Source organism: Rhamphochromis longiceps, linkage group LG12 (assembly GCF_057381845.1).
Source record: "Rhamphochromis longiceps isolate RC_006_pf linkage group LG12, R_longiceps_female_GT1.1, whole genome shotgun sequence".
NCBI classification, from domain to species: domain Eukaryota; kingdom Metazoa; phylum Chordata; class Actinopteri; order Cichliformes; family Cichlidae; genus Rhamphochromis; species Rhamphochromis longiceps.
Window position 1 is genome coordinate 39,762,613 of NC_140568.1, and position 23,084 is coordinate 39,785,696.

Genomic DNA, 23,084 nt, shown 5'->3' on the forward strand with positions numbered 1-23,084 from the left:
AAGAAAAAGAGAAAAAAAAATCAATGAAGAACACAGTAAATATAGCTGTAGATTTTTCCTAACGAGCCTGGTGGGAGAAATTGATGGTTTCATGGCCTGGATATTTATTGCACCTGCAGAAAGTTGTGTGCTTGCTGCAGGTGACTGTGTGTACATTTGTTGAAGTGCATTCATTAATAGATCTGGCTGTCAGTCAGTGCAACAGGAGCTTTTGTTATGTGGGCGCTGTAAAAAGAAAAAAAAAAAAAGGTTGAAAAGAAAGGGGAGGGCAGATGGATCAGGGAGGGTGAGTGAGGTAGGCCAGGGTCCTCCAATTAAAATTTAAAACACGACGCAATAAGACAGCAAAACGTAAACAGCATACCAAGAGACAAGTCGGACAGGCGGACATCAGACCAGTAACTGACAGGAACGACACCACGAACTGACGAGATTGAGGAGGAAGGAAGGAGAAAAGAAACGAAGGAAGCAAGCAAAAGGATGGGGGGGAAGGGGACGTTAGGAGGGTGAGGGATGCAGATGCTTCTCTACTTTTACTAACCTTCAGGTCCCTGTGCACTATGTCATGTTGGTGAATGTGATGGACACTTTCTAGAATCTGATGGATACAGTGACTGTGAAGACAAAACAGAGAGAGGAGGGACGGTGGGAGTGGAGAGGGGAGTGAAAGGATGGATGGAGATGGATGGACCGTAGGAATGTATAGAGAGGGGTGAAGGTGGAGAAATGATAGAGAAGGAGTGGAGGAGAAGAAAGAGGGATGCCAAATGAGTGACAGAGAAAAGACAAAATGAAAGATGAGAACAGGGCAGGTTAGGAGGAGGAAGAGAGGTCATGTAACAGGTGGGAGGGAGAAAGGAGAAGGCAAGAGAGATTGATGCAGACAGAGGTGGAAGGAGAGGGATGGGTGAGTGAATGCAGGTGGAGGAGACAAAAACGTTTCGTTTTGCTTCTTTAAACATGATGAGAGACAGGGGCAGCCACAGCAGAACAACCTGGCAGACAAAAAACACATTAAACACTGACAGAGGAAAGGAGAGGAGAGGAGGAAACGAAAAAAGATGACAGGTTTTGAAAGTGAAGATAAAAATGTTCTGCAGAGGAGAAAGAAAATGATAATAATACATAAGAGAAATGGAACACTTATGTATAGGATGAAACTGAATCATAGAAGACTGGTGGGCTGTTGTCAGGCTATTTTTCCATCACTAAAAGGAAAACACATCACCATGCGTGTGCACTGCAGAGAGACACATGAAACTAACTCGCTATAATGTGTGTGCGTTTGTATTTTAATGTGTGTGCATGTAGGCTTAGTGCAATGAGAGAGTTTAATGTGCAGAATATGTGACTAATAGCAGGCGCAAGGAGACAGGCAGCCTGCAGGATCCACACCCACACAGTGTCTAATGAGTGGGAGGCCTGAGAGAGAGAATCAGAGATATACAGTACGTATGTGCATGCCCGCTCACACACACACACACACACACACACACACACACACACACACACACACACACACACACACACACACACACACACACACACACACACAGCTTGTGATTTGATACTCAACACCAAAAGGCATATTTCTGTTATAGTAAATCCTACTGACTGCACTAATTTCCTGATCCTGGAAGCAATCTGCAGCCACATGGTAATCCTACCATTACATTTAATGCGTTTCAAAAAAGAAACCTGAGTATGTAAAGTAAAGGCATTTAGAAGATGTAATATAATGCTTTTTTCTAATCTTAAAGAGTAACTTAAAAAAAAAAAAGCTGCAGGCTCAGCATTGCACCGTTGCTGCAGTGAACTTCAAAATGAACCAACTGACCATCATCAGCATCAAAGATCGGTGCAGCACTGTTTAAAATTTAACCCTAGTCACAAGTTCCTGACCTGAGCTCTTGTGTTAAATGATTTCTAACCCGCAGCATACTAAACGGGAGCTCAGTGGTTTCCAAACTCCATTCGTGTGGCACCTGGAGCCACCCAACATCAAGAGTTAGATGTTATGATATATTAAATACAGAAAAACTAGATGGTACCCTGCAGATTTACACATTAATATTTACTTAAAATGTATTTTCCTTAAAAATAAAATCAGTAAAATAAAAACATTTTGTAGGCATTTCACTAGCTGGGTCCACGTCCTCATTTTAGGTTTGACAGCATTTTAGTAGGTAAAAGGTGAATGGTTTGGACATTAATTGAGCCGCAGTTTGGGGAAGGCCTCGAAGGGGAGTGGCAGCAGCTCCCAGGCCTGGCCGGTCCCCATGTACTAAATAGAAGTGAAGAAGTTAAAGAATTGAAAAGGTCAGGGAGGGTGGGGCACATACACGAGAATGAACAGCTTTTAGAACTGGGGGAACCTATATAGATAAGAACCAGAAGGTGCGTGTTTGGAGGTGTGGTCCCACTCCTGAAATTCTGATACTTAATCTCCAATTAGATAAGACAAAAAGATGTTGACACGTCACTAATAGGTGGTTTTTGGTCTTGTTTGGAGGGATAATCAGATATATACAGCTGAAAATATATAATATAGTGAGCATAATGCAGCCAGAGTCTGTTGAATAATAATCGGTTATATTTTTGTTAGTGTACTTTAACTTGTGAACAATCCATCTGACAAAGAGTCAGATAGTAAAAGTAAACAAAGTAAACATATAATATTTATTCATAACAATCAAGGAAAGTTACTTTGCAGTAGCAGTTAGTGTAATTTTAATGACAAAGGGAATTTTAAAAAAATTAAAATATTATATTTTTATAATTATAATCTATTAAAAGCATGTATTGGTTTTCCATGTAATGTTAAAAAAAATGTTTTAAAAGGTTTTCCAGATTCTATACATGATAGTTGAATGGTTGACGAAACAAGAAAGGGCGCTACATGTAGTAAATCCACCCTAGAGTAAGGACTTAACAGCAGCACCGCAGAAAAGCATAGGTGGGTGTACAGCACAGATAAAGATGTTTTATGAGTCACAAAGTTAACAGTTATCATTAAGTGGTTATGATAACTATTTGTGTTTGACTGTTTCAGGAAGGACATGCCTGTGACTTACTCAGATAAGAGGTGAAGACCTGCACAGAACACCACACCGTCTGGCTTCTTCTCTTCAATATAACCTGCTCTATATTTGCTTTTTCACACTTCCTGATGCTGCTGTTTGGACTGTCAGTTAATATAAAGTGACAGTGATTTGAAAGTTTACTGCATGCCTGCGTGGACACAGTGTTTGGCCTGACAGAAACCCACTGAGTATGGCATTTAGAAATAGGGGAGCGTCTCCATGCTGCTCCTTTGTTTATCCATTTGTGCATGCCTCTAATATCTCACTGTCCAAAACCATTTTGTCATTCCGAGTGATTGTTTATGGACTCCTGGCGGGGCAAGGGGGGGGGGGGGGGGGGGGGGAGTGCAACGCTCATCTTACTGGCTAAAAAAAAATGTGACTTGCTCAGCACTTTCAGCTATAACGTCCCACTGTTCTCTGCAGGAAGCTGAAGTGACACTCGGAGGAAAATCAAATACAGCATCAGTGAATGTGTCAAGCGTGGGGCACCTTCTGTACCTCTCATATGCCTGAGATGCTTTCAAACTACACCGTGCTTTCTCTTGTGAGCATGGTTAAAATGTTTTTTTTAAAAGAGGATCATAGAAAAAAATAGATTGGCTGCCATGTTTTTTGTGCTACATAAAGATGAGGATGAAAAAAAAAAACAAGTAAGAACAAACAAAACAACCTTTCAAAATACTTCACCATGGAAACTAAAGCGCAAACCATTCGTGGCAGTGCATCACTGTAGCCAAGCAGAAAGTAAATTCTCAGAGCAATGTTTTGCATATTAAAGACAAGACAGAATCAAAGTTCACAATATATTTAATGTCTAATGCTGTGGGGTGGTGTGAGGATGCGTAGTCCAACGCTGATCTACAAATCAGGACTAAACTTACCTTCTTATGACAGGAACAAATCTAGATTAAACACTAAACTGAATCTCTTAATCTCAGGCTGCACAGTCTGAGCATGTGCATCAGATTTCACTCCACGGAGAGTTTCACTAAACTGCTGGCTGGTATAAAAAGCTCACATAATCTGCCTGGTCAAAAGAAAAGAAAAAAAAACAACATTTCACTGCACTACTTTTAAGCTTTTTTAATATTGATTTCCATGCAGAGTTGTGTTATTTTTTTTACTAAGCCCCTAAAATCTACTTCAGCACATCCAGAAGATTCTCAATAGAAGTTAAGGTCTGGGCTCTTTGGTGGCCAATCCATGTATAAAAATGATGCCTCATGCTCTGTAAACCACTCTCACAACCTAAGACCAAAGAATCCTGGCATTGTCATCTGGAAATATATTAATCCATGACCCACACCTTATATATTTTTTACTTTTAAGATGTTTCAGAAAGTGTGTGGGGAAAATGGTTTGCTAACCTTAACCGTAAAACAACTTAATAAATCAACAATGTTTGTGTGCCACAGCTCCTGCTCCCTAAATATTCCTGAATGCAGCTTTATTTGTAATCAAATAAAGCATGATGGCCTCGATCCAATCAAACGCTGCTTAAGAGAAACTCGATTCTGACGGGGGGCGACAAGGTGTTATGCTGCACAGTTTGGGGTCTGTGAGACTAATTATCGTAGCTAATTAAAGTCCCACTTCTTGCTGGTCTCCAAGGGAGCGAGGGGGGAGGACTGGGGTGGGGGTGGTAGGTGGAGGGGGGAGGGGGGGAGGGGGGGTACTGGCCTGAATGAGTGACATTCAGAAAGGAGGGGAAAGGAAAGTGAGTCCGTGTGTGTATGTGTGCATGAGCAAGGAATGAACATTTCAAGGGTTGCAAGGTGGGTGGCAAATGCTGTAGGGTTTATGTGTACTGTAGGATAAAGCAGGTGCCTGGCGGCCTACACATAAAGAGTAAACCACTGCATCGCTGCTGTCAAAACAGATTACAAATTCCAAAACATATACAAGAACATTTCTTTATATCCTGTTATGGAAGTATAGTTCAGCTGCCTTTACTTGGCCACTAAAATAAATAAAGTGCATTTTGTTTTATTAGTTTAAAAGCATCACACACGCAGTGAGATGCCAGTATGCAATAAATGAGACAGTAGCCTCTGATGGAAAATGCCCAGTAGAAAGACAACATTTAATCCAGAATGAAAAAAAGAAAAATCACCCCTGTTGAATTTAGAAGCACCATCACGACAGAGCTACATCTAGTATTTCATCATTCTTTTCTCTGACACCATCAAAATGGTAATTTAGTGAATGAAAGTCAGATTTATATATAGCAGATCTCTCTCTGTATGTCTCGGATATGCTATCACCCTCATTACATAAATTATAGTATGCGTGAGAATCAGAAAATCTCACAAGATGATACTATTACGGTTTGAGTGGTATCGCGATATAAAATGATTCTGTGATGAGACAAGATATTCATCACAAATTCTGTGTAACTGAGTAAAGAAAACCACTAAAAAGGCAGAAGGCAGTAATTATGTATACTTTTAATTCACTTGTAATCCGCATGAGTATGTATGTTATCGTTATTATCTGATAATAATTCAATATGCCATCTTAACAAGTTAGTTCTTGGATTTGCCGTCTTGTGTGTTCGTTCTATTTCACTGCAAATACTGTTTCCATCCCCTTTATCAATTTTATTTGATAAGCACCAACAAAAAAGTCAGGAAGTGCCTGCATGGATATTTATAGGATATCTGTATTGCTTTATATATATGACCATCGTAATGACAGTAAGTAAGGTGTTTGCCTTTTCATACAATTTCTATCGTACTGTAAGTTTCTGAAAAGCAGAGAATCTTAGATGCATTTGAAACAGCGAAACCACATTTACGTTTTTTGGAAGCATAAATCGTTTCTTGAGATAAAGATTTTAAAAAAAATCTCTTATATTTTAGACTTGTGAGTGGGTACATTTGCATTAAAGTGAACAAATTACAGAGCACTGTGGGTTATGACCTTTCTGCTGTGAGTGATATAAGTGCCTCTTAGCCACCTGTTGTAACTGCTGACATTAGCAGCTGACATCTATATGAATGTTTTCCTGAAAAACAAAACAATTCACCCACAAAGACGACAATGCATATCCAGTCCATCTTACGAGCTAATCTTGGACCCAGTGCTAAAATTAATGACCGTAAGGACCAGGCCATATCAGGGTTGATTTACCTGTTGATGGAGCATAGCGTGATTAAAAATAACACGATTACTGTGGTTTAACTGACATATAGATTGAGATATATGGTGTCAGGGAAGAACAGTGCAGCTTACTTTAATGGAAAATATTAACAAGAGTTACTGAACTTGATGATGATGATTCCTGACTTACAAATCAAACAATGACAGTAAAGTGTGTAAACAGCTCACTGGTCGGGGATGTTTTACCCAAGGATATCAAAGAAACAAAGTTTCATGATTACCTGAACCCTCACCATCCTCGTTAACTCGAAGAAACCTCAGAAAATAAAAGTTAGCCTTTTCCATCAGTTACACAGTCGATGCTAAAGAGTAAAAGCACTTTAAACAAACTAAGTCAAACTCTGAGTGGAGACTTGGGCTGAAATTGGCCATTTACTGTGCCAAACTGGTGTGATTTTCTACAACAGCAGACTATTCAGTTCTGCTTTTAATGTTGCTGAATGGACTAACACCCACATCACAACTGTCAGTTTCAAGCATCTCTCTCACTCTTCTCTCAGCCTATTGTCTGTCCACCCCCCCCACTCCATTTCCTCTTCCGCCATTGGTTAAAAAGCAAACTGTGTGTATGTGTGTCGATGAGTCAGCATGAGTGGTGGGTGTGAGATATAAAACGGCATGGGTGGCTGTGGGGGAAGGGGGAGGGGGGGTGAAAAAGAAAGTAAAGTGGGGGACGGAAGCAAAAGAGAAAGAAAGAGAAAAGCAAGAAAGTAGGTAGGACGCGCACACGCACGAGGTGGACAGGGTCATGCTTATATTCTTGTTTTCATATTTCTCAGTGTTTAAAGGAAAAGCATGTGAGGAACATGAATGAGCAACATAAGAGTGTAAAGGTGTACCCTGAACATCCACACCAGCTAAGCTATTTGAATCATTGAAAGAAAAATACCTGAGGTTTGACCAATTAGAGTTCTACACATAGTTACAAACACCAGCAACCTATTATGTGAGAGATACAATGCAGTTTTATGTTCTTTGTAGCAAAGGCTGTCATTATCTTGGGGTTTCGATTTTCCTGTGCCAGAAAATAATTACTGCTTTTGAGGCTATTTTAGCACCACACGCTGCACTTCAAGTGAAATTATTTATTTTCTTTTTGAGAACAAAAAATCGAACGACGTATTCATCAAAACACTTGTGCCGAGAGCTTCTTGCTGTGACACGTTTTACGCTTTGCAGCCCATTTGTAGGTTTACAACAAACACCACTTTTTTCTGGCTTCATTTTTTTTTCCTGTTTTCCTTATAAGACTCGATGGTGCATTTTGAGAGGTTACTCACACAGACGGCTTTTGATTTAATTTAAGAAAATGTTTTGAAAGACATTAAGATTTATACATTTATGTTAAAATAATATGAAATGCAATAAAAAAAACTGCCTAGATTTTGTTTGTATAGACCTGAATAGGTTAAAGATGACTTCGAGTGAGTCCCAAATTAAGCCACTTCTCTATTCTGTGCCGACTGATCACCTTTAAAAGGCAAATGAAATGTTTTTCTAAACTTTGATGTCAAACATGCATCATGTCATGTTTGATGGCTGTGTTGTCAGCTGGAGTTTAATGTATGGCTGTAACAAACAGCTGTAACTAAACAGAGACAGAACTCCGTCCTGTGGCAAGTGTCTAAACCCATAGCTGGTTTGTGTCCACCTGCTCTCTGTATGCTTTAGTACTGATTTAGGATTTTGCTGAGCACGTCTGGGTCCGACTTTAAGCCACTTAGCAGAAAAATCAGCTCCATAATAACAAGTTCACAGAAGAAAGAAGCAAAAGAAAACAAAAGAATGTTTTGCTTTTTCATCCAAAAACTTGGTAAACTGTGTTTTTAAGGATGTTATATCAATGCAACAACAGTTATTGTTATTGCTCAGATATTTTGTAGTTATATAAACATCTTAACACATATCTTGTGTTATGCATGTGTTTGCAACTTCGACCCTAACCATAGGTGACAAAAATACAAGTATCTTAGTCACCACAATTTACTGTGTGTGATTTGGTACTGAAAACCTATAGTGGTCAAACCTCAGTCTGGTCTTAAAGGTAGTCCTGTGTCAGTGTGAGAGGTGAAGTACTCTGATGTAAAGGAAGAGGCAAAGGACAGAGGAGAAATATAACAAACAAAGGGGGGATAAAGATGAAAAGAACAAAGAAAGTGGCGGTGGTAGTAGTATAGCAATGAAAACAGGAAGTGGAAGGAAGACCACTAACAGAATAGAAAAGGCAAGAAGATACAAAAGAAGACAGTAAAATACAGAGAAAGAACAGAAGTGAACAGCAACACATGCAGTGTAAGGGGCAGAAAACAGGGGACAAGATAAGACAACACAGAGCAAGTAGTAAGAGGAGAGGACAGTGAGACGAAGAGGGGAAGGAAGAGTAGAGCAGAGTCACAAAAGAAGAGGAAGAACATGTACAATCAAAGAAAAAAAAAAAAAACAGACAAGAAGACAACAGAGGACAAAGACCATTTAAGGGCAAAGAGAAGCCCCACATACAGGAGTGAAGGCTGCGCTCCTACCTGGCATCGGCCTCACTGTAATACTCTCTGGCTACGATGTCCTCAAATAGTTCACCTCCGGTCACCCTGTAAAAGCAGACAACACACACACACACACACAGACACACACACATTTATTTAGGAAAGCTGGAATGGTTGGAGTGGAAGGAGGAGGTAGTGATGGTGGTGTGTGGTTATAAATGCTTCAAATCAAGGATTCCTACTTCAGTTCTTATTTTCTACAGCTCCCCCCTTCCCCCCCAATCCTCCTTCACTTCATCCCCCCTTCCCACACCGTTACCATGGAAACTAGAGGGAATTGCTGAGAGATAGATGTGGATAGCGTGGGTGGTGATAGTGGCAGTGGTGGTGGTGGTGGGGCAAATATAAGAGAGAGTTATGCAATTGTATATGTATATGGAAGAGCTGGGAAAACTGAGAGGCAGCAGCTAAAAGAAAAGGGGGGCAGAAGATGAAAAGGGATGAGGAGGAGCAGAGAGGAGAGGATGACGACGATGACGATGACTTACAAGTCAAACAGGAGGTAGTGGAAGCCCTCCTCTGATATACTGTCATGAAGACGAACTGCGAGAGAAAAAAAGAGAGATTGAGAGAGATAAAGTGATACCTGGGCTCTGTGTAGCTGGAGCATTCAAGCTATGATGGTTATTCAAAGAGTTTCTGAAAAACACTGGGGATGACTGCTGCATTTTAAGTTTTTGGTTGTTGTTTTTTTTTAAAGGAAAAAGGTGAGATAAAGAGATAGTGAGAGTGCGCGTGGGGTAGAAACCACAGGGAGTCAAAATAATTGAGTCTTACATCATATGTGTTTACAATAGGGTAGGAGCTTCTGGCAATACAGGGCTCGGTTTAAACAACAAATGAATAAAACTATATACTTCTATTGGATCTTTTAATAAAAAATGTTAAGTGTGTGTTTTGGCAAAAAAAAGAAATTGTTCTGTATCAGGAATAAAAGACTGTTAATCAAATCTAAACTGGTCTTTACTTTTAAATGGATTCAAACTCATTTAAATTATTTTCAAATTATTTTCAGTGGGTTGAAAATAAGAAAAGCGTGTCCTCACCGATGTTGGGGTGTTTCAACAGACGACAAATACGAGCCTCTCGCTCCAGCTTCTGGTGATCTGAGGCGCAACAAAAGAGAGAGAGGTATGTCAGAGTTATTGTTAAACTTGGGTTATAAATATGTTATATCTATATTGTAGAAGGCTTTTTAGGACGATAAAGTCAAATGTGTCAAAAACAGTTTAGAAAATGGTTTCGTGTCACAAAGGACGAAGAGAACGCAAAGGAACCCAGTGGGTGTAAAATATGGAAAAAGTGAAACATAATAAGGCGTGTTGTTCTTCCAAGTTTTAAACTAAGAAGGCTCAAGGTGGATTCCAGTGCTACATACTATAATTTAAAAAAAACAAACAAACACATTCTTGTTTTACTCCATAGTTTAATGGGTGATCTTCACTAAGGCCCACAAGATTCAGCAAGTTTCTGTATTGGTGACTGACAACATAACTGTTTTCTGGTCATTTAGAGCACAAGAAAAACAATATTTCCTTAAACATAAAACTGCACAAAAAATAAATAAATAAATAAAAATGAATGAAAAATGAAAAAAAAGGTCAAAAAGATCAAATAAATATCCATCCATACAAAGCATTTTTCGTGTCCATGAATTCAAGAGTCTATGTAAAAACTGAGCATGAATATTTAGCAAAAATACAAGTTGTTCAAATTATAAAACACCAAACTGAATTTAAATAATGTTGCTGAATTTTTGTGTGTGTGTTACATTTTTCTCCATAATGCAACATAAATTTAATATATTATGTTTAAGTGGCTTTGAACTTTGAATATTTCAGAAACTCGTGATCTACTGGGATTTTCCCACACAACCAACTCTGGGGTTTACAAAGACTGGTCCCGTAAAGAGAAAATGAGCAGCGGTTCACTAGGAGAAGATACCTTGTTACTCCCAGACTTCAAAGGAGCATAGCCATAATTCTTCCACCCAGAAGGAAGAGAATAGTAATTCAAATAACCACTTATTACAACCAAGATATGCAGAAGAGCATCTCTGAATGCAGGAAGGAGCAGAAGACCACACTGCCTGCCGTTCCTGTTTGCAAAGAAAACTACTTTGAGACTAAAATTTGTTGCCTGGTGTGTCTGTGCAACATTTGGTGCAAACAACATGAAACAGTGGTTCCACAGTGGATGTGTTATATCAATAAAGAAATGATGTGGGAATTATTTTATAGGGATATTTTCTGAGCTTCAGTACTGGCTGAGCAGCATTTTGACACCAGAGCATACCAACTACTGCTGCTGACCATGTTTATTCTTTTATGACCGCTATCTACACATCTTCTGATGGCTACTTTAAGGATAAAATACAGTGTCACAAAGCTGAAATCATGTCTGGTGGTTTCCTTCACCTGAACTGAATCAATCCAATAGTGCATCTTTGGGTTGTGGTGGAACCAGGGGCGTAATTTCCAGGGGGGTTAGAGGGTTATGACCCCCCAATAATCAGACCCAACCAATATAACCCCCCCAATAAAATTGTGAATGATCTTGCATAAATAGGCTCTTGATTTTCTTTACTCTTTTCAGGTATTACCAGCAAAATAGTTGCATGTTTAATCATCTTTATCCAGATGTATTTATTTATTTAGACAGAGATCTTGACCCCTCCTATGTTCAGTACAAAGTTACGTCGATGGGTGGAACAGCAGAGTTCAATCGTGGATGCTCAGATGAAAATATCTGCTGGAAATGTGTGATGCTGACATGTCAACACAGACCAAAATCTCTGACTCTAAGCCAGTTCTGAAGAGAAAAGAGGATCATAGCAAGGTGCAACTAACGAAGTGATCGGTGGGTGTAATTTACTGTGAGTGGAAGTACAAATATATGAGCATATATACTTCAAGACACACTATGTATGTATGCAGCTAAAATATTTACATCAGCATGTCCCTTTACATAACAGATTACTGATGCTAACCAACATGCATTACAGGGTTATCGTGCAAGTCACAGCAGGCATATAAAGCACACACACATACAGACACACGTACACACAGGGGGTGGATCACCGGATCCACAAAGCGTGACTGTCAGCACAAACGTACATATGCATAGGTTGCACCCACACGCGTACAATCTGTACGAGTTTAAGAGAACACAGACTGGCAAAACTCAAGTGCACACATTCACACTGGCACTGTGGAGTGACAGTGAAGTGTAAGCGTGGTGATTATAGTCTCAGAAGATGAGAGGAGTGAGGCGGAGAAAGGAGTGGAGGAGTGTTGAAGGGGGACAGGAGAGGAGGAGGAAAAAGGAAGGAGAGAAAAAAATACAAGGACGTTTAATATGCACAAAGCCTGGTTGCTGTCTTTCTGTTGAAACAATAAGACACCGCTAATCACTGCCTGCTACTTTTTTTTTTCTTTTTAACTCTAGTCATTTATTCTTCACATTTGGTTTTTGTTTGAGGCTATGAACTCACTGAATATTTTTTTCCCATTTATTTGTTTGTCCATGTGTAACAAACTGCATTTTAATGGGACTGAATTTCATCTTTTCAAAACATGGATTCACATCTGACCTACTCAGAAACACACCGATTACAATGTTTGTGATTTACTGGGAGAGACCTATTGCAAATTAGCACTTTAAATAAGGCTATCATTCCTGCGCGATCGTGCAAGCTTTCACTGCAGTTGAACTGTATCTGACTGACTCTTAAAAACTACCAACTCTCAGCTTGTGTTTAGCACTCCCAGATGTTATCTGTCATACTAATGTCAAGTGTTGGAAAACTTGTCATGGGCACTCGCATCGCATTTCATTCTATCAGTGGCATCTGCTAATATTACTCTGCAAGTACAGAATTGGCTCACAGTAGCTGCTGTGGTGCATCATCTATCGTCTACCATCTGTGCCTTTGTTATCAATCCATCATCTACGTGGGACAGTTTTATTATTAATATTGTGATATCAAGTATTGAAAGATCTATTGAAATATAACACATATGTCATTACTGGGCTTTTTTTCTTGCCTTGTTTCTGCTTAAAACTCATTTGGCATTGTGAGGTGAGGTAATTAAAAAAAAAACTCATCATATGATTTACAGATGGAGGATAACTGAGGATGAGATACACGACCTCCCCTGAAATGAACATGGTCTTTTATCAGGTCTTTTATCAGAGCTTTATCAGACCGGCAGATAACACTACAGCAAAAAATTGTGTATGACAGATGACCTTCCCATGGCAGAACACTCATAACAGATGCTCTTCTCAACTGCCCTGCATAAAAGAGGACACAACTGATAACTGTCTATACAGTCTGCAGTGTGTGTGATAACCTTGTGGTGTGTGTGTGTGTGTGTGTGTGTGTGTGTGTGTGTGTGTGTGTGTGTGTGTGTGTGTGTGTGTGTGTGTGTGTATATGTGTACCAAAGAAGAAGTCAGCTATCAGGTTCAACTGTACGACAGTATTTTTAGTACTGCATATGAGGGGTCAGCGTAGTTTAACAAGAACTATGGAGATTAATGTAATTTTATTTACGTATTGCATGTAGTGTATCAGAATAAAACTGATATGTAACTGACAGTTAAAAACCCGGTTTATAAAAGGTACCTTCTCTCATGTATAAATGGTGGGAGATTTGCCAGAGCTACTGCAACACTAAACATTTACTTAAATAGATTTACTGTAAGGCCGAGAGCTCCATTTGTTTTCATAATTGTGTTTACGTATTTAGCTAGGTAGAAACTATTCTAAGTAGGGACAGCTGATGTAGTGGCAGATCATATAAGAAGATTATCATGTGCATTTTTGTTATCTAGTTACAATTTTAATATATTCTCACTCTTAATTTCATCTTTTGCTCAACTGCTCATTAATGCAAATGAGCCAATCACATGGCCGAAACTCAGCGCACTCAGACAAGCTTGGTGAAGAAGACCAAACCGAGCATTAAAATGAGTAAGAAAGGTGATTTAAGTGACTTTGAACATGTCATTGTTCAAATGGTGCCAGACAGACTGGTCTCATTTCAGAATCTGATGATCTTCTGGGATTTTTCCCGCAATACCACCTGTAGGGTTTCTCTGAATGCACAACAAGTTATAACAGAAGCATAAAGCCTACAGCAGCAGAAATCCACATTAGACACCACTCCTGTCTGCTAAGAATAGGACACTGATGCTACAGTTCGATTGGATGGCCAAAACTAAACAATAAAATATTGGAAAAACGTTGCCTGGCCTTCAGACTAGTCCTGCTCTGTCATTTAGATAATAGGATCATAATCTGGCATAAATAAGATAAAAGAACAGAACAATGCTGCCTTTTATTAACAGGCTTTAGGCTGTTGGTGATGTAAATACATGTGGCGAGTTTTCAAAGAAAGTTAACCAAAAGGAACGGACGAAAGATTTGAGACAACTCGTTTCAGATAAAGAAACAACCAATTATAAGATAAATGAAGATTACTGTGAAATCTGAGTTGTGCATAGCTACTCCAGTAGAGTCAGAATAAAAACACGGAGCAGGACGTGAGCATAACGGCACTCATTTAAAACACCAAGAATTTTTATTCCACAGAGAAAAGAAAAAAAAAAGGCCTTTTTGGCCCTCCACCTAATATAAAATGCACTGATTTCTGTTAAGTAAGGCGCTCCAACCCCCACCCTTTCACTCCCAAAGGCCCATTTCTAGTCAGAAAAACCCTAAACACGTATCTTGAAACGTGTCCAACATTACACTTGTTTCTGGACTTTAATTAATTATTGCAGTTTACAGTTATATGCTGAAAACGTAAAAGCTGGTCCAAAATGCATTCGCTCTGGGGTTTAAAAAAAAAAAGTACTCTTTTGTAAAAACATGACACACAAACAAGATCAAATGAGAACTTCCTTGTGTGGTTCTCACTGTAATTACTTGACTGTCAGCAACTGTGGCCGTGCGGCTCTTTTAGTGCAGCCTGCTTAAAATATTCATTTAATGAGTCTTTCAAAGTGCCGGTCAGTCAGAAGCAGCAGGGTAAATAAGAAATGAGACCAGAGAGTGGGGTAAGGAAGAAAGGCAAGGACAAGAACACATGCACAGAGTAGGATAACCCAAGGACAACATTCAGTGAAATCAGTGGGAATCTTCATGCTGAAGGAGAAGAGAGCAGAGGAGAGGAATATATTTGGGTTAATCATCACCAGTGAGGACTTAAGTCTCTAGAGAGGGAGGAGATGTAAAAAGACAGCCACAAAGACAGCCAGATATAACCACTGTTCGGAACACTTGACTCGTAACAGCGTGAGCCCTACCAGCAGGGAAATGTGGAGTGGGGATTGAAAAGTTTCCTATATCCTATAGATCCTACAGAAGCACAGCATCAAAAAGCAGCCTCTGAGTTTAAGGTGAAGCATGACAGTGGTGGTGCAGAGGGGCTGCATGTATATAGAAATCTAAGTGGATTCCTGAGAGTAATATGATTAAGAAAGCATCATTTTTCCAGTGAAACACCTGAACTTGTAATCTCATTACATGACATTACATAATTACATAATGGGTGAAATACTTCCATATAAACAGAGTGTGAATTGACAGAAAAAGTACCAACACATCTTGAATTATTTACATTTGTAATTGCAGCCACAGTGATTTGATTTCACACTCGGGTTTAAGTCTCATCACTTTAGTTGACTATATCTGCCCTGGTTATGTGACATTGACACAAAGCTCACTGGCCAAAACCAGGTCAGATCACTTCTACTGCATTGCAGGTGAACATCAACCCCCCCCCCCCCCCCCCACACACAGACACACAAGCTCTACTCTATCATGATATAATTACATGGCCATACAGGAACCTCTGGCATCCACTGTCCAGAGATCATTGCCAATAAACAAGTCCTATGATTGGCTGGAAGCCTTGCCCAGCAGACCTGCCCTATATTTCCTGTTGACATGTGTTGGATTGGCATTAACCGTTTGTCGGCTGGAAAAGGGAACGGCAGGGTGGGGTGGTGGGAAGATGTAATGAGAAGCCCGACTACTACTCTATTCATAAATTTGAATGTTCAGTGTGTGAACCAAGCGTTATGACTACAACAACCAACGAATTGTGACACTTTTTGGTTGTAACTAATAGTTTCTTGATAGAGTTCACTGTCCAGTTGACTGCCTGCATCTCAGACACTGCTTCTCTGCTGTGGCTGTCTGAATATCTGCCCATGTGTGTCTGAGAGAAAGAGAGGGAGAGTCAGATGAGTATCCCGTGCTAAAGGCATGTAGGCGTACAGGCGCATGGCCCTCAGCTGCCAAATGCCTGGGGTGCCTTTGCTCTGATGACCCCACCCTCCCCTCAGCTACCATCTCCATCTGCTGATCCTAAACAAACGCTCCTCTTAAGTTGGTGAAACCAGGGCTGTAAACTCACCGACCCTACCTGCTGCCTGAGAAATATTACAACATCATAAAAGGCCTAAACCAAATCCCACTTATAAAGTAGAGCAGCAAGCCATCAGGGCTGCCATAAAGCGTGAATGCAGCAGCAGCCCATGTCACAAAGGTCATGGAGCTATAAAAAGGACTTTGAGTAGAAGTAGTATGCAGCAGCTCTGTTGGCTCTAGCATAGCCCTGCTATTTCACAGAACATGGCTCATCCATTAGTAAGGAGCGCAGCACGGGCCTCGCGCACCGCTCAGTCAGGTCAGATCAGTCACCCTATCAAATGTTGAAGCAGAGAGATTACACTGTGCCTCTGAAAAATGGTGGAAAGCAGCTGCACTGCCCGATAAAGCAGCTGGAGTGAAATTATGCAGAAGTCCAATGATAGCATAATCTATAGGAAGTGTATTTATACTCTGTGTGTCTGTGTATGTGTAACTTTAAGTCTCATTAAACCAATCTCTAGAATTAACTGCTAGCCTCTTGCAGTTAATAGAGGCCGGATAATCTAGGATGGGTTTAATCTCATTAAATGCTGCACAATGCAATAAAATGCAGGCAAAAAATGAGATACAATTACTGTCAAGAATAATGTGACACCACAATTAGAACAATGTTTGTTGCAGTCGACTTCTATTTTTCATAGAAACTTAAATTTTTATAAAAAGCTTGTCTGCAAAGTTTAATATTAGACTATATTTTCGTTACGGCTTAGTAAGAAAGATAAATACAGATGCTCAGATCATATACCCTCTACCACCCTCGTAATGTTTGAAATCAGAAACACATTTGTAATTTCACTGCACAAAATGTTATGAGTTATGAGTGACAGTAGCAATGCTCATTTGTGTCTGATGCCTGCTGGAGCTGGAAATAGTATGCTGAAATACAATGCTAAAAGTGCATCATAACATCATCTCATTTATTTATTACACTGCACTGTTTCCAAGTGTCTGCCTAGTAAAGGAGATGAACACACATGAGTTTAACCTGACTATATAAACATTCAAGTCTAATATTTTCAAACATTATTATTGAATTTTATACCCAGGAGCCTGACCTTTAAGAAGCTCACATAATCGTGAACACACAAAGTATAATTTTTTTTAAATTGTCTGCATACGCCACTGATACTTTAACAATGGTTTGGTAAGAAAATTAACATCTACAAACTGACAAGCCGAACTGAGGGTAACATTTGGGAGAGAAGGCAGATAAGGACAGACATTTCAGGATCAAGCCCTCTGCTTCATGCCTGTTAAAATGCCTTTTCTACCACACTCAACATTTTAACACACAATCCGTTGGTGAGCGTATGTCAAGGCAGGGTAACAGTCAAGTGACAGTGTGGTGCCACCTGGCAGGGCCACGGCAGTGGTTCTCCAGTTACGAGGCTGCAAGGGCAGCAGGAGATTTACACTGGGCAAGTGGTGGTGTAAATTGCCACGGCGACCACAGTGGTGCTCGACTGGCTTTGGTGGCAAAGGCATTTAGCCTTGGCTTTGGCTTAAGTCATTACTGGCTGAGTAGCATGTGACACTAATTACGGTGGTTACAGAGTCTATGTTATTCAGAAGAAACAAAATCCCAATATATAGAAAAACCTTTTCACTTTACATTATTATACAAGCCAGTATTTGAAGACTGACTGATTTATTGATACGCCCATATTATCCTGCAACACATGCAGCAGAATATGAATTGCAGCTAAACAACTAAACAAGATGGTTTCAAGATAAGTAGTGTGTATAGGGTTGGTTATCAGTGATGCCTGCTCTGTTCTCTGCTGTGCTGAGTTTTACTTCTCTTCTGCCCGCCTTTGCTTTTCACATTTGCATGTATGCATGTAGAGGGCAGGAAGATCCCAGAATAGCGCATACAGCTAAATAGAAATTACTGCAGCTGAAAATAGCTTCGACTTTAATGGTCCTGACTGATTTACGTTGAACTCTTTGGACTTGATTTAAAGACAATTACTGCTACGATCTTTCCTGCAGTCGTATATAGGGCACACGAACAATACTCTACAATTTGTTCTCCAGGGGTTCCTCAACACAACTCAGAAACAGGGTAGTGTAAAAGGTGAACCAGTGTTGAGCAAACCTACTGTATGACTGTCACATCACCATACCAGTGCTGTTTCTACTGCTGCTAGGGCTTTTCCAGCTTCCTCCATTTCTTATAAACAGACATGATTTATAAGAAATTAAAAGTTTGTCCTATGAAGTGGCATCTGAGAAGGAAACCAAATTTTGCTGCTACATTTTGCTTATATAACTGTCTACACTACAGGTGGGGGTGGTGACCACTGGGACAGAGAAGCTATGAACAACTTAGTCATTTTTGAATGGTTGCAAATTGTACTTTTAGCTCATGAATTAACAGTTAAATATCGAAACAGTGGTGTTGTTTGAGATCACACTTTGGCTCCCATGGAAGCTGTGATTCAATAGAACTGGATGCATATGTGATATAACACTGAAATAAGTTGTGCTCACCTCTTGCAGATAACTTTTTGGTGTTGATTATTTTAGCAGCATACTCCTGTCCTGTGCACAGCTTAACACATCTGCGCACCACTGAAAATGCTCCCCTGGAAAACACAGAAAAAAAACCCATTGACTAACATTTCATGCATGGTTATCATAGGACAACTCTATCAGAAAAAAAAAACTAACAGCTGAAACAACACTTCATTTCTTTATCATAAATTAACAAGTTGAGACCATTGTTCTCTTGCAAATTCTTGAGTGGTTATGGACCTTGGATAATAATGAGCATGGTGAAGGTTTTGCTGAGTGAACAAATTTGCACACAACTTTGCAGAATGAGCATTTTTCAGACTCAGAACATAACAGAACTGATAACACTTTTCATGTTCACCGTGGACACATTAAACACTTTGCTGCTTAGTTAATAAGATCCCATGAGATCTCCAGTCAGGATACAAGTAATGCGAACACATGTGGGATGTCGAAAGGTAAATTGGTAAAATGTAAGAGCTAAACTGGTCTCTCAAACACATTAGATGTAGAGTCACATAGCCCATATTATCAGCCAACACTAGCCCATCACGGATATATCAATATCAATATTATGTTGTTTGATATGCATGAATATGATTTTCTTTTTGTCAGGACATAAAGCTTAAAATTTGTTTCACTTACAACCGTGTTTCCAACTGTCTTGTACCTGGAACCCATAGAGACCTGCTGGTGTAGTTTGTGTTCTTATTCCTGCGTTATATGTTTTATTTCTTTGTTTTGTAATGTACCAAATGTTTTCAGTGGGTGACAGGTCTGGACTATGGGCAGGTCTCCTATTGTGACATTTAAGCATGATGTCTTTGCACCTTATGTTTTGTACCTTCAAATACTGTCGGTCTTACTTTAATCCAAAATAAATAAATAAATAAATAGCAAAAAGTAAATAAGCAGAATATTCCCCTCAAAACTAATGATAATACATTTTAAAAATGAGAGAGAGCGAAAAAGAGAACGACCATCTGTAGGACAGCACATGTCGCCCCAATACCTGAATGTTTTTCACTGCGCCGTCACAGATGTTTAGAATTTGTTTTTTTCCTTTTAGATCCACCAGTATAAATTAACACACAATATATTTGACATACCAGATTCAAAAGTTCAGTATTGTTTAGGCACGTTTAGTCAAACACAAAATCAAATCATAATACTGTATTGTGTTATTGAAGGGTCTTTACCTTATAATATAAAGTGCCTTTAGACAACTGTTGTTGTGATTTGGAGTTATATAAATCAAATTAAACTGAATGAAAGCTGAATTACTGCCAACTCATCTAAACCTTCGTTTTAGTGTCCAAAGCCAAATTTTGCTATTACATCTATGCATTTCTGCAAAATATAACCATTAATTTCAATAAACGCTCAACCAAAAACAAATGTTTGAATATACTTATACAAACCAAGGCTGGACAAGACTACACAGTCCTGTCCAGCCTTGGTTTTGATTTAGTTGGGTGTGAAACAGTCTGATGTTGAATGGTGCCACTAGTCAGCCTTCATACTGGGATAGTTACAGACAGCCAACAAAGTCAGTGCCAAAGGTGAAGGCCAGCTGACCTGACACTGGGGTAAACTTCTATATAAAAAGGCACAAACTCTAGAATACAAAGGGCATTTCATCACTTTTTCAACAACAAGCTGAAGTGCATTTAATGCCCCAACGTCAAGGTCATTACTGTCAATCAGAATTCTGATAAAGAATCAACTCGCCTGAAGCAAAAAACTCACTAGTCACACACACAAACAAACACATATGCTACTGACACCAAACTCCACAGCTGTGCTTGGAAAGTTCATACTCCATGAGGTAAGTATCTAACGTCTGGACTAAATATGCTTTAACACACATAGACGGTTAAATGGGGTAACAGGTCATGAATCACAACTGTGGTCTGACATCCAGAAAGTTGACATGGAGAGATTTAAACATGCCTAAACTATTTTTGAGGGAAAAACACTGGTGCCTGCAGAAGTGAAGGGTTTTGTAACTGGATAAGTTTGAGCTTCTGGTATGCTGTTACAGTCTCCCTCTGATGTGGAAGAATTAAATACTGTGTGGTGTGTAAATCTATACTCTTAGGTTTCAAGCCTAACTGAGACAAACAACAAAAAATTTGTTTAAAAAGTCTTCAAAAGTCTTTCAAAAGCCTTTGTGCTGTTACAGACTTCTTTTTAGCAGCTGTGCAGCAGAAGGACAAACACAAGCTACACTCAAGCCTCTGCGATTGTTCACGTTATTGTTCTTCAAGCTGTTTAGCTTGTTATCTGTGTTCTAATTGAGATCAATTTGACCAATTTAAGCAATGATGTGCATTACTTCTGTGCAAGAACAAACACAGAAGCATTATCTAACCAGGAGCCAGTGTTTAGCACACCTCAATCGGTGCTGTGGTGTTTCTATTAAAACAAGCCTGGCAATATTTGTAACAAACGGGCTAAGCACACTAAAGCAAAAGGACCGAGCTTAAATGTCACAAGTCCTGCTAAGAAAGTGACACCAGCAGAGAGTGAGCACACAATCATTAGCTCTCCTCAGATGTTGGATTAGTATTACAAAGTTCCAGAGAGTGTTACCGTAAGGATGCCAAGCCACTCACACCTGCACTCCTTCCTCCAAGCTTTAGGTGCCTGGGTGAATAATAAGATGGGCCTACAGAAAAAGCTTTTTGCATACCGGGGGGTGCAGCTTAGTCCCTCATGCACCCAGAGCTTCAAAGCCGGTAGTTTCTGGTAGAAGTTGAGATTTATCTCAACACAGCGAAACCAATGCATTTGATAAGTTACAGTCTTTGTAATGTCTTTTTTCTTTTCCAAATCAACAGCCGGCACCATAGAATGAAATCTCATAGGGTTCAGGAGGCATTGGAGCTACGCTGGCATAATGATCCCTGCGAACAGTATTTATTACTTATGGGATGAAAAGAGAATGGGAAGGATGCAGTGTTGTAAATTAGTCTGAGCCCCGTGTCTTCTACAAGCAGTCAGTCACATAGACGATGACTCTGTCTATTTATGCTCGCTCAATAACAATAACCCACCAAGGAAACAGGACTTGAGTATATACACTCCCCTCCTGTAAGTGAAGACTCTGAAGAATTCATAGATTGCACTTCACTATGGATGGCAGCCGTGGCTAGATTAGCTTCACAGCAGTTGCAGTGCATGAAATTGAAATGGCGACCTAGATTCATGACTTAAAAATATTCATATAAACTAATCACTAATTTACCTCTCTGCTACAAGTCCCTGCATTAAGTGTGCTTTGTAAAACCCATCATCACCACGATATGGTAAAATACCAGATATGCTTTTTATCTAACTTTCTGTTTCTCATTATCAATCACAGATAAAACTGGCTCAAAAAGATGGCAGTTAAGTTAGCAAGGACTGAATGTAAATATTCAAAATCAAAGGCTTCTAGTGACGCATCTTTTCAGTTCCTTTTATTAATCCTTCAATGAATCTTGACTTTTTCTTGACATATTTGCATATTAGGTGCGTATTTTACCAGCCTTTGAAGAGAGACATCAAATGAGCTGTCACAAACACCTGTTAACACTCCAAATGTACAAAATAGTACTATGCCGTCATGTTTAAAAAGTCTCTCCGCACCTATGAATAATCATGCTATCTTTCCACAGGCCTGTAAATAATATAAATCTAGGACAACACGTAATAGATTAAAAGAATACTTTAACATGGCTCGTTTTCCATTGTTTTTAAATAGATTAAAGATTCAAGCCAACAAAGTCCAAGAAAAACACGATTTCCATGTTTATACATCATCATGCAACAGCTAATAAAACTTAAAGAAAAATATCTTTCATTATATAATCTTTGGAACACGGAGGTGGATTACATTAGAGCAGGGACGTCAAACTCATTTTACATCGAGGGCCACATACAGCCCACTTTGATCGTAAGTGGCCAGACCAGTGAAACTCCCCTTTCTGTCTGTGTAAAGAAGATTAACTAAACATTTATTCACTGAGAGATCTTAACATAAGAAAACGAAGTGCAATTTCAACAGCACATCTCAATTTTTCAACATCATAAAGAAATGCTGCTGTAGTAAATTAAATAAATCTGTCAGCACCACTTAAATGAAAGAAATGCAGTTTTGTTTTTACCTGTGGATCTATTGTAAAAAAAAAAAAAAAAAAAAAATTAAAGTCTTTGTCCGACCAATTCTGGTCCCCAGGCCTTATGTTTGACAGCCCTGCACTAGGGTCTTTTCCAGTGTTCCTCAATGACAGCATAGTTCAGTCTCTATTCTGTCAGAGCCACAAAGCTAACACAACATTAACTG

The 23,084-nt window shown here is 39.4% G+C and overlaps 1 protein-coding gene across 14 annotated transcripts in view; it reads right to left on the reverse strand.

Moving 5' to 3' along the window:
* Positions 1-23,084, reverse strand: part of camk2b1 (calcium/calmodulin-dependent protein kinase (CaM kinase) II beta 1) — a 79,636-nt gene that overhangs the window by 53,602 nt on the left and 2,950 nt on the right. For 13 of the 14 annotated variants that reach the window (XM_085426314.1, XM_085426306.1, XM_085426313.1 and 10 more), the window contains exons 2-6: positions 18,731-18,825; positions 9,838-9,897; positions 9,280-9,334; positions 8,771-8,836; positions 542-614 (exon numbers count right to left, since the gene is read on the reverse strand). In XM_085426314.1, coding sequence (XP_085282440.1) covers positions 542-614; positions 8,771-8,836; positions 9,280-9,334; positions 9,838-9,897; positions 18,731-18,825 — 349 coding nt within the window. The remainder of the gene's footprint in view (positions 1-541; positions 615-8,770; positions 8,837-9,279; positions 9,335-9,837; positions 9,898-18,730; positions 18,826-23,084) is intronic. The other variant, XM_085426315.1, reaches the window with a different exon arrangement.